Raw genomic sequence first — 16,627 nt, forward strand, 5'->3', positions numbered from 1 at the left:
CTTCCTCCCACTTCCTGAGCCGCTCAACTTTAGAGCTTTTTACACCGCTTAATAAACTACGATGACATCCTGAAGTTCATCTATTCAACACCTGCAGCTGCGTCTGTCTTTAAAGGAGCAGTCTGTGAAATCTGCCTTTAAAGGGACAAACGTGCATCATGAAGAAGAGAGAGCGAGAAAACACACGTCCAACAGCTTCAACGCCGTCTGAACACCGTGCTGCATCTTTAAACAAACAGCGATGGGTTGAACTCTTTGTATTTCCCTTGTTACTGTCACAAAGTCTTTATTCAGCCTGTTTCATGGTCGACACTACGAGTGATACTGATGTTGGTTTGCAGGCGGTAACCTCGTGTGAACATGGTAATTATTACGACAGCGAAGGAGGAAGTCAGACGTCTACGGCAACTAAAAGTGACCAAAAGGAACTTTAAGTGTTAATGAAACAGTCTCTGATTTCTCTCATGAATATAAACGACCTGTAACAGCAAACAAGACTTTTATATATAGTTATTATAAACGTCTGTGCTCGGGTCCGATCACATATCAGGGTTAAAATCACATTTCAGTCCAAGCGACCCGGAGACATTTCACTCTGTCACTCGAGGTCTTGGTGTCGTTCTGTTGCTAGAAACTACAAAACCTGGAAGTTCCTCTTCCTCACGTACGTAACGTAAGTACGTACACCAGTAACGTACATATTTAAACTACAAACTGTGTTTACATAATGTGATCAGACGCAGGACACGCGTACGCAACAATCAAAACTATCAGAGAAAAGAGTGTTTTAATATAGTTATTTTTAATACCTGTGTTCTGGTCCGCTCACATATATCTCGTAAAAAATTACGTATAAATACGTTACCTCATTACTTTTTTGCAGGAGCAGGTGTTTTTCAAAAGATGCTGCTAGAATCAACAACACCTGAAAGTACCTGTAACATACGTGACGTAGATATTTAAACGTTTTCCTCACCAAGTAGTTTTCTTTTATACGCTCAACCAGACTGTGTTAACGTGATGGTTCAGATGAAGGTCCGGCCCGCCTGACGCTCGGACGCCACAGTGACGTTCATGCAGCTGAACGATGATTTATGTTGTTTCTGCAGCCGCCGGCAGTCAACCTGTCATATTTTATCAGGTTCAGTAATGAGGATGTTTTCTTTTTGTGTGCTTTTACTTTAAAAACTGTAAATTCCTTTTTTTTATATGGACATAAATTTCAAGTTGAAAGTTCTGATAAATGTTGTGAGAACAGAGCAGAAGAGAAATATGGATCAGTACAGTTATCATATCGTGGTGAGGTGAGCTTTAACGCACTGCAGGTAAAGGTGGATTCTACCATAAATACTTGATTTTAAGAAGATGCTCTGCAGGATTTGTTGGTGATTGAAAGTTGAAGGAAGTACCGACAATAAATTATCTCTCTGCAGATTCTGTGATGCCAACAAACATCCTGAACGCAGTTAAATAATACGTTAACATACTAAACAAACTATAAAAAAAATTAAAACCCACGTTGTAACAAAACTGGAATTATACTCCAAATATGAATTATGTTAGTAAGTTAAGAGATTTTCAACAGATCCAGTTTTTAATTTGATAAAATCCTTGTGAACGTCGATCGAGACAGATAAAAAACATCGACGAGGACGAACAAGCGACAACCCGTCAGAGACGCTTCAGACGCTGCATCATGTTTTTCCTGCTCAGATCTCTGATGAGCAATAAAGTTCATACAAATACAACCAAACACACACACACACACACACACACACACCGGGCCTGACAGCAGAGCACACATGCAGCTTTACATCCTGTTTAACGACTGCTCCCTCCTCTCTCTCTCTCTCTCTCTCTTCATTAAGCGTTATCAACCTCTCTGGCCTAATCTCTCTGAAATTAGTGTCTGGTCTCCACCACCTAAGTGACTGGCTGGCATTCATTAGCGCGGCGGTTTAGCCAAATCAATCACGGCGCGCCCCGTCCGCCACGCTTTCTTAAAATGTCATCCTCAAACTTCTCACAATCAATTAAGCGGGAGATTAATGAGGCCAATTTGCCACCAACACGTCGGGGCCTTCCTCCTCCGCCACACACACACACACACACACAGACACACAGACACACACACACACACACACACACAGACACACACAGCGATGTAGAAACCACACGTGTCGACACGTTGATGACACACGAACCATTTAATGTAGAAAGTGTGTTTATCCTGAGTGAACTACAGAGAAGTTGACTTAATAAGGTAATAAAACAGAGTTAAATAATATTTTGTTATTCCACTAAAACTCAACAGACATATCGAGCTTCGACTGTTTCTGTCTTCATCTGTTCATCTCTAATGACACCGAGTCGTTATCTTGTTACGTGTGAGCACTCGGACACATTTCAGTCTTCAGCTTTATGATTATTGTATTTAGGAAAACAAAAAATCGGAAGAAAATCAACATTAAGGTAAAATAAAAAGATGTTAAGATGGACCAGAGAGAAAATCTCTCTTTCCACCTGAATCTGTGGTTTGGAGACGAGTTTCACCCGTCGTTCTTTCATTTATCCGCCTTATTTCCAACTGTTTAAAGGAACATTTCATCCAAAACTCAAACTCATAAAGTCAGGTGAAGTGTCGTAGTCCACAAACACAAACACATTTCTGGAGCTTCACAGAGAAACAGCGTCGCAGCGTTCTGCTACGTCTACAATCTACACCTTTCAAGCAGGTTAATCTATAATAAGGAGTCTCTTCCTGTAGGAACGCTTTCAAAGTAAAATGCTAAACTAACACACACACACACACACACCTTCATCTGACTTCCAGGTGAGACGAGGCCCACGTTGTTCGTGTCACTTCCAATCTCACAGCTGCTTCAATCTGCCCTGGGGTACGGTTGTCATAGCGACTCTCCAGGGATTATAACAAGGTATTATGGGATGTCTAGTGTCTCTGCAGGATGAGAACACGGCATTAACACACACGCACACACGCACACACACGGCGTGCGATGCTCAGCGCAGCGTGAGCGGATGCGCGGCGGCTCGTCGCAGCCTCGTGTTAACACTCACACATGACAACATGATGTGCAGAGCGGCAGAAGAGGAGAGTCGGTTGTCACGGCGACACGCTCGCTCTCTCTCTCCCTCCGCTCGCCGTCTGCAGGATTAAAGCAGGACGGATAAAGAACAAACGCAGCGACGAGGACCGTAAGACACGCGGCTGAACGCAGAGCCGATGCTCCAACGTTTGTTTGGTGCTTCTTTAACAATCAGCTGGTTCGCGGCGGTCGCGGCGGTCACGGCGCCCTCTAGCTGCCAGCAGGACGGTCGTAGATGTTCACGTTACACGGGAACAAGTCAGATAAGATCTCAGACTGTTTCTACCTGATTCATCTCCTGACTGCTGCAACACGAGAGGCCACAGCAGCGAGTCTGAAATCGGCAGGAAAATGACTTCCTGGTAGTTGAGACTGTCAGATTGATCACGTGGTTTCCTAAACAATGCAGCTGATTGAAGGACAGTTGGAGAAGATAATCAGAGACCAACAGGAGACAGTGGTGGAAAGTATCCACACAGCAGAGGTGGGAATCTTTAACGATCTCACCATCCGATTCTGATTCACAATCCAAAATTATTGATTGACTGAGCAGAAAAGAGGAAAGTTCTTATAGTCTTTGAGACACAACTGGGAATTAAGATAATCGATCTTTTAAATCTCTTCATTATTTTCTCACCACAGCGTTCCTTTATTTAACGTGTTGTTAGCTTGTTAGCTTGTTAGCTTGTCCTCAGCTGGCCTGGTTGTCACCGTCATTTACCGCCGTCCACAAGAAGCCTTTAGTGCGACGGCTACTGAGAATAATGTCAGGTGACGTAGTATGAAGTTGGGAGGACGTCTGGGTGGAGCGATGTAAAACAAACAAAGGGTCTCTCACTTGAAAGCAGAGACGCACAATGTGGATATTTTTCAGCCGATAAAATAAACGATATTTTGATGCGTCTTCATCACAGCCGAGCGTCAGAGAGCAAAGACGGTTTACTTGATATTCCAGCTGTGATCAGACTTTTTGTGTGGCTCTTGTCTACGTCGCGCGGCTCTACACAGCTGCAGCACTGAGTGTTTGTTGTTCTTCTTCTCTGTTTTTATTGGCTGCTCACAAAACAGCTGTAAAGGTGCGTACCGCCCCCTGCTGTGTGGAGATGCTGCACAGCTTAGCTTCGTATTATCAGCTATCACTTCTTTAATTATCCGTCTGGTATACGTTGTGCATGTTAACTTGTTTATAACTAACATCTGGGACCTCTGTGGTTTCACAAAGTTAACCTCTCGTTAACGACAGAGGTGACATCACTGTTGTCGCCGTGACCTCGTCGGGTGTGGACGTGTAAATAATCGCAGATCGTCCTCAGACGCGACGTTTTTACACCGACATCATTTAACATCACGACCTGATCTGCTCAGCTTCTCTTACAGGACACACTAATCTGCTTTCTCTGTTACAGACGGTGTGTGTGTGTGTGTGTGTGTGTGTGTGTTTCTAACAGTGGGTGTTTCGCTCTGTAATGAATTCTTCATATCTGTGAGCAACTTTTCCCGTCAGGATCCTTGAAGACGATAAAGGGATGAAAAAAAAAAACGAAAGTACAAGAAGATTAGAAAAGTGTGGATTTTTCTTTTTTTTTTACACAGCGAGGCTCACTGGTGTCACCGAGATTATAATAATAATCAGGTGTAGCTGACACACACACACACACACACACACACACACACACACACACACACACACACTTCCAGGTTTAATAACACACAAATGTTGAAAAGACTTCTGGAGGTTTTTCGAAATCATCTCAGAAACGGATGCACACTTACAAATAGTGCGTATGGCGTCACACACACACACACACACACACACACACACACACACACACACACACGCACACACACGTGCACACACACAGATTAGCAGCCTCTATCAGCTGTGGTATCGCGTCAGCCTGGTTGTGATGTTAAAAGCTCAGCCTTTGGGCTGTATGTTAAACAGATAAGGAGTGGAGCATGTTAGGGATTAAAACTACAAGACACACACACACACACACACACACACACACACACACAAACCCGAGGGAGCGAGCAGCGATAACCCAGTCATTATCATACTTTCATAATTCCATTTAATAATTCAGCTTAGCGGCGGCAGCAGCTGGATGTTGAGGAATAATTGAAGTCGGCGGTGGTGAAAAAAAAACTCTGAGGCTGAATTATGAGGAATCACTGCGCTAATAACGTAAAGGTACGTTATGAGGAACGAGTTCAGCTCGTCAGACGCTCGGAGGCAAAATCTGAAGAAATCATTCAGATAACAAAATGGTGTCAGAATCGTCGCTGTGAGGAGAAAGTGACAGGAAGCAGAGAGGAAGAGAAGAGTTCATCACATCTTTACTGAACGTGAACTTTCTCCTCAGGGTGGCGCTGAAGAAAAGGCCGCGTCATCACCTCAATCAGAATGCTCTGTCAGGTACGGTGGCCTCGTTAGGACATCTCAGCTCTACATATCAACACAGCCTCCAGCAGCTCGTCCTCACCGAGCCCCCAGGAGGAGCGCCAGGCTACAAAGCTTTACTCACATAGTGGCCAGCAACGTCCCATGATGCACTGGGGCCACAAAGCAGTGTGTGTGTGTGTGTGTGTGTGTGTGTGTGTGTGTGTGTACAGTATATTGATTGCACATCATGCTGAATGATGCAACAGCACAAAGAAAACAAGAAATTGCTCATCAGTGACCAAACATACGACATATTTCACTGGATCAAGTGTGTGTGCGTGCGTGTGTGTGTGTGTGTGCATGTGTGTGTGTGTGTGTGTGTGTGTGACTGTGAAGGGTTCCTACCTGTAATATGTGGCTGCCCAGGTGAGGCTCGAAGATCTCCGAGGCGACGACGGTGGGATTCCTCCTTCGCTGGGCACCGATAGCTAAACACACACACACACACACACATACACGTGCACACACACGCACACACGCGCATACACAAACACACATACACACACACACACACAAGGAGAGAGAAAGCACAGGACAGGACAGAAGAAGACTGGTGAGACTCAGACACATTGATACGAGCAAAGCTCTCTCTCACACACACACACAAACACACACACAAGTATTCATACCAACACACACACACACACACACACACACAAGTATTCATACCAACACACACACACACACACACACACACGTTTATACAGCCTAGCGTGACGAACACACATGGCACAGGACAAGAGGAACCAGTGTGATCAACTCTGCAGAACAATCTGGAACAGTGCGACAAGTTAGCATCGTTAGCCCCTCTCACTGAAACCAAAGGGAATGGTTAGCGTCATGCTAATAAGGTCTGAGCTGGTCGTTACCTGTGGCTAACACAAGCAGCTAACAATGCTAACAGGTTTTAATGAGTGAAGTCAACCAGCAGAACGTCGTCTCACAGAAAGTTCATTTATTTTAAACAGTTTTATTCACAGTGTTCACATGCAACAAGACACGTTTCAGTCCCTCCTTTATTCTACTTTCATTTTATCCTCATCTCTCTGTCCATCACTGTTCATCTCTGCAGAGAGACAGACAGATAAAGAGACAGACAGATAGAGAGAGAGAGAGAGACAGACGGACAGGCAGAGAGAGAAATGGTTTATAGCTTTCTAAAATTTCTCCCTGAGGGCAAAACTGTGTCTAAAGAGAAAAACAGAAAGTACAACAGCCAGAGAGAGAGAGAGAGAGAGGAATCTGCCCTCAGGTTACACTGTCTCTCTCTCTCTCTCTCTCCCAAAAGAAGACAAAGCCAGAGAGAGAGACAGACAGGAAGAGACAGACAGGAAGAGAGTCTGAATTTAAAAATAATCTCCCTTATCACCAGATTTCAATCACGTTCTGAACTTCATCCCTGGAAACACGTCACAGCTCAAACAGAGGAAGAAGGAAACACAACAGAGCGCCGACACGAACCGAACACGGCAGCTGTTCACTAGCAGCGTTCACGTCTTTACTCAGTCCACTCGTCTGTCTTCAGCCAGCAGCACGACTCTGACTCCTTCAACTGACCCGAGAAATCACAAAGATTCACACGACGACTCAGAACTGAGTTTATGTACGTACATCTGTGTTCATACAGTGAAGCACCACAAGAGTCGTCGATATCAGACAGTAACACATCATGTGATGTACGTGTGTGGAAGCTGTTTCCCATCAGGTAACAAACATTTTCACTGTCGATTAATTCATAATTGTTTGATCTATAAAATGTCAGAAAATGGTGCAAAACGTCGATCAGAGTTTCATCTTCAAATAACTTGTTTTGTCTTGTATGTTATAATTGAACATTGATTTCTAATCAAGGAAACGATGAATCTTTGCAGGTTAATGTTCCAACATTGATCTCTCACATTTGCCTAACTGTTTTTAAAAGTGTGAATTTTGATATTCTAATATCTGCACCCAAAATATTCCTTTCTCTGCATCGTCTCTGCATCGTAACGGTGATATCGTGAAGGTTCGAGGACACAAAGTCTGCACACTCACTGTTGGATTTGGATATAAAGAGTTTGTTTCATGTTTCATTAAAGCTCCTGCAGCGTTTACATTCTCTGTTTTCTCTTTTGTTTCCTGGTGATGTTTAGTTTTATTCTTCTCTACGTGTCACTTGTTGCTTCCTGCATTTTAATGTAAAGAACATCGAGTTGATTTAGAAGAAAATGTGCCATTAAATAAAATAAACTCGCCCCGAGGCCAAAAGAAAACAGAGGAACAGGACCAGAGGGTGAGACAGGCAGGGAGACAGCTCAGAGGGTGAGACAGGGACCTCAGAGGGTGAGACGGGCAGGGAGACAGCTCAGAGGGTGAGATAGGGACCTCAGAGGGTGAGACGGGCAGGGAGACAGCTCAGAGGGTGAGACAGGGACCTCAGAGGGTGAGACGGGCAGGGAGACAGCTCAGAGGGTGAGACGAGTATGAAGAGGGTGAGACAGACACACAGAGGGTGAGACGGGCACACAGAGGGTGAGACGGGCACTCAGAGGGTGAGACGGGCACAGAGGGTGAGACGGGCACTCAGAGGGTGAGACGGGCACACAGAGGGTGAGACGGGCACAGAGGGTGAGACGGGCACTCAGAGGGTGAGACGGACACACAGAGGGTGAGACAGACACACAGAGGGTGAGACGGGCACACAGAGGGTGAGACAGACACACAGAGGGTGAGACGGGCACAGAGGGTGAGACGGGCACACAGAGGGTGAGACGGGCACTCAGAGGGTGAGACGGGCACACAGAGGGTGAGACGGGCACACAGAGGGTGAGACGGGCACTCAGAGGGTGAGACGGGCACACAGAGGGTGAGACGGGCACAGAGGGTGAGACGGGCACTCAGAGGGTGAGACGGACACACAGAGGGTGAGACAGACACACAGAGGGTGAGACGGGCACACAGAGGGTGAGACGGACACTCAGAGGGTGAGACGGGCACTCAGAGGGTGAGACGGGCACAGAGGGTGAGACGGGCACACAGAGGGTGAGACGGGCACTCAGAGGGTGAGACGGGCACACAGAGGGTGAGACAGGCTCACAGAGGGTGAGACGGGCACTCAGAGGGTGAGACAGGCTCACAGAGGGTGAGACAGGCTCACAGAGGGTGAGACGGGCTCACAGAGGGTGAGACGGGCACACAGAGGGTGAGACGGGCACACAGAGGGTGAGACAGGGGCACAGAGGGTGAGACGGGCACACAGAGGGTGAGACGGGCACACAGAGGGTGAGACGGGCTCACAGAGGGTGAGACGGGCACACAGAGGGTGAGACAGACACACAGAGGGTGAGACAGACACACAGAGGGTGAGACGGGCTCACAGAGGGTGAGACGGGCACACAGAGGGTGAGACGGGCACACAGAGGGTGAGACAGACACACAGAGGGTGAGACAGACACACAGAGGGTGAGACAGACACACAGAGGGTGAGACAGGCTCACAGAGGGGCATTAAAGCTCACTAAAAGAGAGATTTTTCTGCCCTGAGGTAATTTTCTCCTCTCTACACAACCTCCGTCCTCGTCTCCCTGCAGACCTCATTACACTGAATTTAAACACACACACACACACACACACACACACACATACATACACACTCACATATACACACACACACACACACACACACACACACGCCTCCTGTCGGGTTTTTTGGGGGGGTAATGTAGCTGAATTAGGCTCAATTAATGATGTAATGAAATGCCCTTGTGAACGAGAGACTTTAAAAGTGAGCGAGGAGACAAAAGGAGGGAGGAGACAAAAGGAGGGAGGAGACGAGACAGAACCAGCTCACAGAGACATCAGAGGAACATGTGGTGTCAGTCCAATCAGCTCGAATGAAGCCTGCAAGACTGAAGAGTGGACGAGGACGAGGACGAGGAGGAGAAAAACTGAGGAACAGCAAGGAGGAGGTGGGAGGAGATGATGATGAGAGGGAGGGTAAAAAGTTGGTGTAGGAGAAGATAGATGAAGAGGAGGAGAACAAGGTGGAGGAAGGAGGAGGTAAAAGAGGACTGAAGGGAAGGAGCAAGGAGGGAGGGAGGACTAAAGGATGGAGGAAAGTTCTCCGGAGCGTTGAGATGGATCGGAGGACGACGTCTCCTGAGACTTTCTGAAAATTTGAGAGATTTTGAACTCGAAGCTCTCGAGGAAGAAAAGACGGCGAGTGGACACGAAGAATAGGAGGAAGATCAACACATGACGGCCAGAGAATAACAACGACAACCTGTAAACACTGTGTGTGTGTGTGTCTGTGTGTGTGTGTGTCTGTGTGTGTCTGTGTGTGTGTGTGTGTCAGCCCCTGCAGCGATGCTCTGAGCGTTTAGCCGTCAGTGTGTGTGTGTGTGTGTGTGTTTAAAGTTGTTGTTGTTTGTCTGCAGTGAGACCTCTGAACCTGCAACACACACACACACACACACGCACACAAGCACACACACGCACACGCACACGCACACGCACACACACACCTGTTCCTGTTCTAATGATAAAAAAGTTTTTTGTCTTTAAAAATTCATGTTGAAATAATTAAAAAGCAAAACAATGGAGGTGGAAAATACTTGAAAAGATTCACAACTGCTCTGTGTGTGTGTGTGTGTGTTCGTGTGTGTGTGTGTGTGTGTGTTCGTGTGTGTGTGTGTGTGTGTGTGTGTTCGTGTGTGTGTGTGTGTGTGTGTGTGTGTGTGTGTGTGTCTGACCATCGTATTGGAAAGGCAATTTAACTTTGGTCTCTCAAAGTCAAACATTACTGCTGTTGTTAATTTATTTTCTGTTTAATATGAAATTGGCAACAAACTAGCGCATGCATGTGTGTGTGTATGTGTGTGTGTGTGTGTGTGTGTGTGTGTGTGTGTGTGTGTGTGTGATGGTGGAGGTGTGTATAAAGATGAAAAGAATGTGTGTGTACGTGTGTGTGTGTGTGAGAGAGAGAACAGGGGATCAGTACTGTTACACAAATTGCCAATTCAATTAGCTGTAGGTGTGAGAACACATGAGGGAGGGGGAGACGGGGGAGAGGGGGGAGACGGGGGGAGACGGGGGGAGACGGGGGAGAGCAGCCATTTTGGCAGCACGTCAGAGTTAATTTATCAGGACCTAACAAAGGACTTGAGGGATGGAGAGAGAGAAGGAAGAAGGGAGGAGGGAGGAGCGAAGAGAAGGAGTGAAGGAGACGTTTGTTGTGATTCGTACTTTTTAACGTCGTCTCTTCACCACTTTAACTTTTCATCACTACATCAGTTAATAATCCCGTTTCCGCCTTTCTTCATCATCAATCTTTCAGCGTGATTCGTCCTCTGTAACGAGCTCTGACATCAGCTCTCTCTGTAAACTGATCCCGAGTCAGTGAATGAATAAACGAAAGCTTCGTTATCACAGATCATCACGTTAACACACCGGGACGAACTCACAGGACGACGCTGTGCTTCATGCTTCTGTATCGACATCATCAGGTGTTCTGATCCAGATAGTTTCAGATCCAACCGACTGAATTAAAGGTTCATTTCACCCAAACTGGAGCTGGTGAATGTTGGAGATGCAAAGACGCACCACAGAGGTTTTAATGAGTTTGATCCTGTTTCTGTTGAGTTTGAACAAAGCTTGTTTTAAGATTATTAAATCAGCGTTTTTGTGAATGGAGTCTGGTGGACTTGACGAGGATGAAACTTCTGAGTTTTTCAATATAAACCTCTGTTATTAACATTAAACCTCTCTTCTCGTCAAACAGACACTTTCCCCTGTATATTCTTGACCTCATTAATATCTCCACACCCGTCCGACTGCATCACCACGCTGCCTGTTTGATAAAAACGAAGAAGACAAAGTTTACAGCTCGTCTCGTAACTGAGAGCCACTGAGACTCTTTCCCTTCTCAAATGAGATGTTTGGGCCGATTAACTCCGGCAGAACCGCTCCACTAAACCTGCATCATCTCACTGTTTAAACTCCTGCAGAGACTTGATTCGTGATTCACAGCCGAGACGTTCGAGAACGAGACGCAGGAGTGTAAATGTTAACGTCGTAGAACAGAGTCGATGTTTTCAGATTATATCAGCGTCAGCAGGTCCGTCCTCACGAGCTCTGATCAACTGGACCTCCAATGTTCTTATTGGTTTAGTTTGATCTTCTGTGAAGTTATTAAATCAATTAAATCAATCGAGTTTATAATTATTACACTGTAGTGCGGACTAAAGGGAAGGAGGGAAGAGAAGGAGGGAGGATTGAAGGGAAGGAGGGAAGAGAAGGAAGGAGGACTAAAGGGAAGGAGGGAAGAGAAGGAGGGAGGACCGTAGGGAAGGAGGGAAGAGAAGGAGGGAGGCCCGAAGGGAAGGAGGGAAGAGAAGGAGGGAGGACTAAAGGGAAGGAGGGAAGAGAAGGAGGGAGGACTAAAGGGAAGGAGGGAAGAGAAGGAGGGAGGATTGAAGGGAAGGAGGGAAGAGAAGGAGGAGGATTGAAGGGAAGGAGGGAAGAGAAGGAGGGAGGATTGAAGGGAAGGAGGGAAGAGAAGGAGGAGGACTAAAGGAAGGAGGGAAGAGAAGGAGGGAGGACCAAAGGGAAGGATTGAAGGGAAGGAGGGAAGAGAAGGAAGAAGGACTAAGGGGAAGAGAAGGAGGGAGGACTGAAGGGAAGGAGGGAAGAGAAGGAGGGAAGAGAAGGAGGGAGGACTGAAGGGAAGGAGGGAAGAGAAGGAGGGAGGACTGAAGGGAAGGAGGGAAGAGAAGGAGGGAGGACTAAAGGGAAGGAGGGAAGAGAAGGAGGGAGGACTAAAGGGAAGGAGGGAAGAGAAGGAGGGAGGACTAAAGGGAAGGAGGGAAGAGAAGGAGGGAGGACTGAAGGGAAGGAGGGAAGAGAAGGAGGGAGGACTAAAGGGAAGGAGGGAAGAGAAGGAGGGAAGAGAAGGAGGGAGGACTGAAGGGAAAGAGGGAGGACTGAAAGGACTTTTTTATCATTATACGTCAAACTGGGTCAGAACCAGACCAGAACCGGACCAGATTAGTGTCGTACAGTAAATAAAAAGCTGTGATCCAGAGATCTCTGGATCACAGCTTTACAGATGAAGATGACGACAGTGTTGGATGTTGTAATCACACAGAGCGGTGCGGGCAGAAGAACCGGACTCTGAGGTCATTGAAAGTGTCGACGTCACGATCAGAACCTGTTCAGCAGAACATCGGATCTCAACAAACTCTTCTTCAGTAACGTCAGCAAATGAGCTGCGAGTCGCTCTGTGAGCTTCTGTGAGCGCTGAATAATTCAGCTGTTCTCGTTCAGAGATCAGAATTAACTGGAAATCAGAGCAAGATGTGTGTGTGTGTGTGTGTGTGTGTGTGTGTGTGTGTGTGAGAGAGTGTGTGTGTGTGTGAGAGAGTGTGTGTGTGTGTGTGTGTGTGTGAGAGAGTGTGTGTGAAAGTGTGTGTGTGTGTGTGTGTGTGTGTGTGTGTGTGTGTGCGCCTTATTTCTTTAATAACTATATTAATTATATAAACACGTGTGTCTCGTTTGCTCGTGTACATCAGATCGTGGCATCATAATCAATAACAGGTTAGAGCTCTGTACAATCAATTGTGTAATTTCTGCGTATCGTACATTTATTTTGCCACGTGCACTTAAAGGACACGTGAGCTTAATCTCTACTCACCCTCTAAATGTTGTCTGTGTGACTCTGCCGCTGATGGTTCTGATCATTAATCATTAATCCGGATCAATAACGATGTCAGAAAACTGCGACAGAAGCCTGAGGTGACGTGATCACAGGTGGAAGGCTGGATGCTTGATTCTTATTGGTCGTCTCTCTGACTGAGCGACCTGATTAAGACTTCCTGTGTCATCTCAATCAATCAATCAATCAATCAATCAATCAACACACACACACACACACACACACACACAGTTATGTCTTCATTCTCTCTCTGCTGTTTTTCCATCCTGGAGTTCATTGCTTTGCTGACGGAAACACTCACACTCACAAACACACACACAGACACACACACACACACACACAGTTCCTGTGTGTGTGTGTGTGTGTGTGTGTGTGTGTGTGTGTGTGTGTGTGTGTGTGTAATCATGTCTGCTGTCTCTCCACTTGGCTGAGTGCCAGCTGGTGTGTGTTGGAGTCAAGGACAGCGAGAGGACGGCGAGAGAGAGGAGGGAGAGAAAAATGGGGGACAGAGGGGGGAGGACAGAGAGACGGATGGGAGGATGGATGGAGAGAAAAATGGACGTGAAGGTAGGACAGACGAGGAGAGAGAGAGAGAGGGGGAGGGAGAGAAAGGGGGAGGGATCACTGCAGAGAAGACATCTGACAGGAAGTCGTTACGTAACGTAGACGAAGACAAAACGACGTCATCAGAAAGTTAAAAACAAACCGCTTCGATTTATTGTTCAGTTCTATGAATCTGTTTCGGCTCGTGCTGCCTTCTGTCAGGACAAAATCCAATAACAACACATTTCTGACTCATTAAATCATACGTACGGTCACTTTTTACAGTTTTATAGACCTGACGGCAGACGCAGCGAGACGAGACAAAGACGTAAAAGCCGTAAGAAGGCGTAAACAGACAGAGAGGGAGACTGGAATGTGGAGAAAAGGCGTGTTAGTGTCTCGTATCTGCAGAGAGTTTCTGATTTTCTCTCTTTGTTGCTGCTCGGGACGCTTTACCAACCCAACATGTGTCTATTTGACGTCCTGGGAATGAGACTCAACAATCAACTGTCTTTGTGGTGCGTTCAGGAACAGCTGGGACAAATCCTACTGATTCTACCTTTAACTTTAATAGTCTTTGAATTCTATTAATATGACGTGAGCTTCAGTTAGCTTTGAGCACAAATGTCCTTCAGAGGGAGACTTTTTACTCTGATACTCTGAGTACATGTCAGAGCCTGTAATCTATTACTTTACTGGAGTAACAAGTATGGAGGAAAGACGAGGCGTTCAAGGCAGTAATTTAAAATTTGAAAGCACAAAACTACTGAGATATTTTTAACGACACTCGCCAGATTTGTGCCAAAACATGAAGTTTTTCTAACAATAACCACGTAAAGAAACACAAAGCTGCAACACATCGGTGGTTTGCAGAGACGTCCTGAACATTTCCAACATTTATTATTCTAATAATTGTGTTTGAAGGCAGCACGCAGAGTGTGTCTGAGGCCGGATACAAAACACTGTGTGAATGTGTCAGTCTGAGATATTATGAGATGTGTGTGTGTCAGTCTGAAACCTCGCCGGATTGGTTGCGTCTGAATTTGTCAGAGTACATGATCGGCTTCACACACACACACACACACACACACACACACACACACACACACACACACACACTCAGAGCGAGGGTTCAGTGAGGCAGGAAGGTATTGGCACTGAGGGAATACAAGGAGCAGACAGTAATTAGGAACCAGCCTACTGTACCATACACACACACACACACACACACACACAACCCAGACATGTTCTTGGGCACACACACACACACACACACACACACACACACAGTGTAATTAGGTAGGGGCCCTGACGCCCCAGTGGTGAACTGAACAAGCCCCTGAATACCCGCACTGGGAACGGCTGAACACCATAATACGTGGGAAAAGGGCGTGAACACACACACACACACACACACACACACACACAGACACACACACGTACGTTAATTAAGTGGCAGCCTACTGTGCGTGAAGGGAACAAGGCGGTGGACGGCCGCAGTGGGAGTGTACGTGGACCAGCAGCAGTCAGGATTAACACGAGTCGACCTGCCGGCGCTGAACGACGCCGAGCTCGTCTCTTCTTCTTCTTCTTCTTTTTCTTCTTCTCTCATATAAAACCGACCTCACAGGATCATACGCTGTCGAGCTAAGTGTTCTTTGACCTCTTCAGTTGTTATAAGGGAAATTAAATCCTCATCTTTATGATTTTACTGGATTTGCAGCCGGTGAAAACTCGTCCTGGCGCTCAGCTCTCAGAGACGCCGGTCCATCCGAGCCTTCAGCCGTCTCGCCGGGCTGTTCTGGAGGTAAAGCAGATGAAGTGAGCAGACAGACTGCTGCTCTCCTCCGTGTTAATCTGCTGTTAATTTGTCTGGGCTGTAACATGAGACGGAGTGAGCTGCAGGAGTTTAGTGTGAAGCTGTTAGTCATTAATTTAACAGACACAGAGGTGAGCGAGGCCACGTGTCTCCATTATTCTCTGTCACACTGTCACCACACATAATAACTGCACTGCAGGCCTCGCTCTGCGCTCTGCGCTGTGTGTGTGTGTGTGTCTTATTACATCTATATATAATCAATTCTTTACTTTGGATGACGGCGACAGAAACTTTCGTTATTGTGTTTGTTTAGCGTCATCCTGCAAAATCTCCTCCAGAAACGTTTCGTAAAAATCAGAGTCCTGATGACGTCACTCTTTTCTGTCGCGGTGGTTTCACGTTCGTCCTGATCGTTGTGGCGATCAGGTGACATATCGATCAATAATTTCCTCATAATCTTGCCAGAGGTTGTTTCTTTTGCTTTATACAGTTTTGAACAGCAGCAGCTTGAAACCAGACTGAGATGAAAATCAATTGATTCTTGCAGAAATTGTGGAAATTTGGGAGATTTCCTGCTTTTCTCTGTTTTATATCGAATTAAACTGAAAATCTTTGTGTTCTGATCGTACAAGACAAGACGTAGATGATATAAAAAGACAGATCAATCAATTAATCTGGAAAATAAATGTCGGATTAATGATTAGTTTCAACGTTTACATGCTGAGGTTGAGCCGGCAAAGTATGTTTTCTATCTTTAGCATCTTTCCAGAATTCAAAAACATCTCGATTGAAGTTTTTCAGGATAAAACGATCATCTTCTGTCAGTTGAACTCTTTACAAACACAAACAAAGCTGCGACTGTCTGTTAGTTATGTTTGTAGCTATAAAACAACAAGATCACCAAGGTTATTTAAACACTGAACCAGACAGCAGAGTTGCTGCTGGATCGTCGGGAGGGTTCATCCTCTGGGCAGCATGAACATCTCCAGAAGAAACCAACCCCGGGAATATTTCTGAATTATT

General features: G+C 46.1%; 1 protein-coding gene across 1 annotated transcript in view; it reads right to left on the reverse strand.

The window, feature by feature from the left end:
- The window catches only part of LOC115565890 (neuronal PAS domain-containing protein 3-like), a 105,231-nt gene extending 98,987 nt beyond the window's left edge, over positions 1 to 6,244 (reverse strand). The window contains exon 1 of the mRNA XM_030391538.1: positions 5,899 to 6,244. Within this exon, the coding sequence (XP_030247398.1) occupies positions 5,899 to 6,123 (225 nt within the window). The 5' untranslated portion in view covers positions 6,124 to 6,244. The remainder of the gene's footprint in view (positions 1 to 5,898) is intronic.
- Positions 6,245 to 16,627: the final 10,383 nt, after the last annotated feature.

This window comes from Sparus aurata, chromosome 16 (assembly GCF_900880675.1).
Source record: "Sparus aurata chromosome 16, fSpaAur1.1, whole genome shotgun sequence".
NCBI classification, from domain to species: domain Eukaryota; kingdom Metazoa; phylum Chordata; class Actinopteri; order Spariformes; family Sparidae; genus Sparus; species Sparus aurata.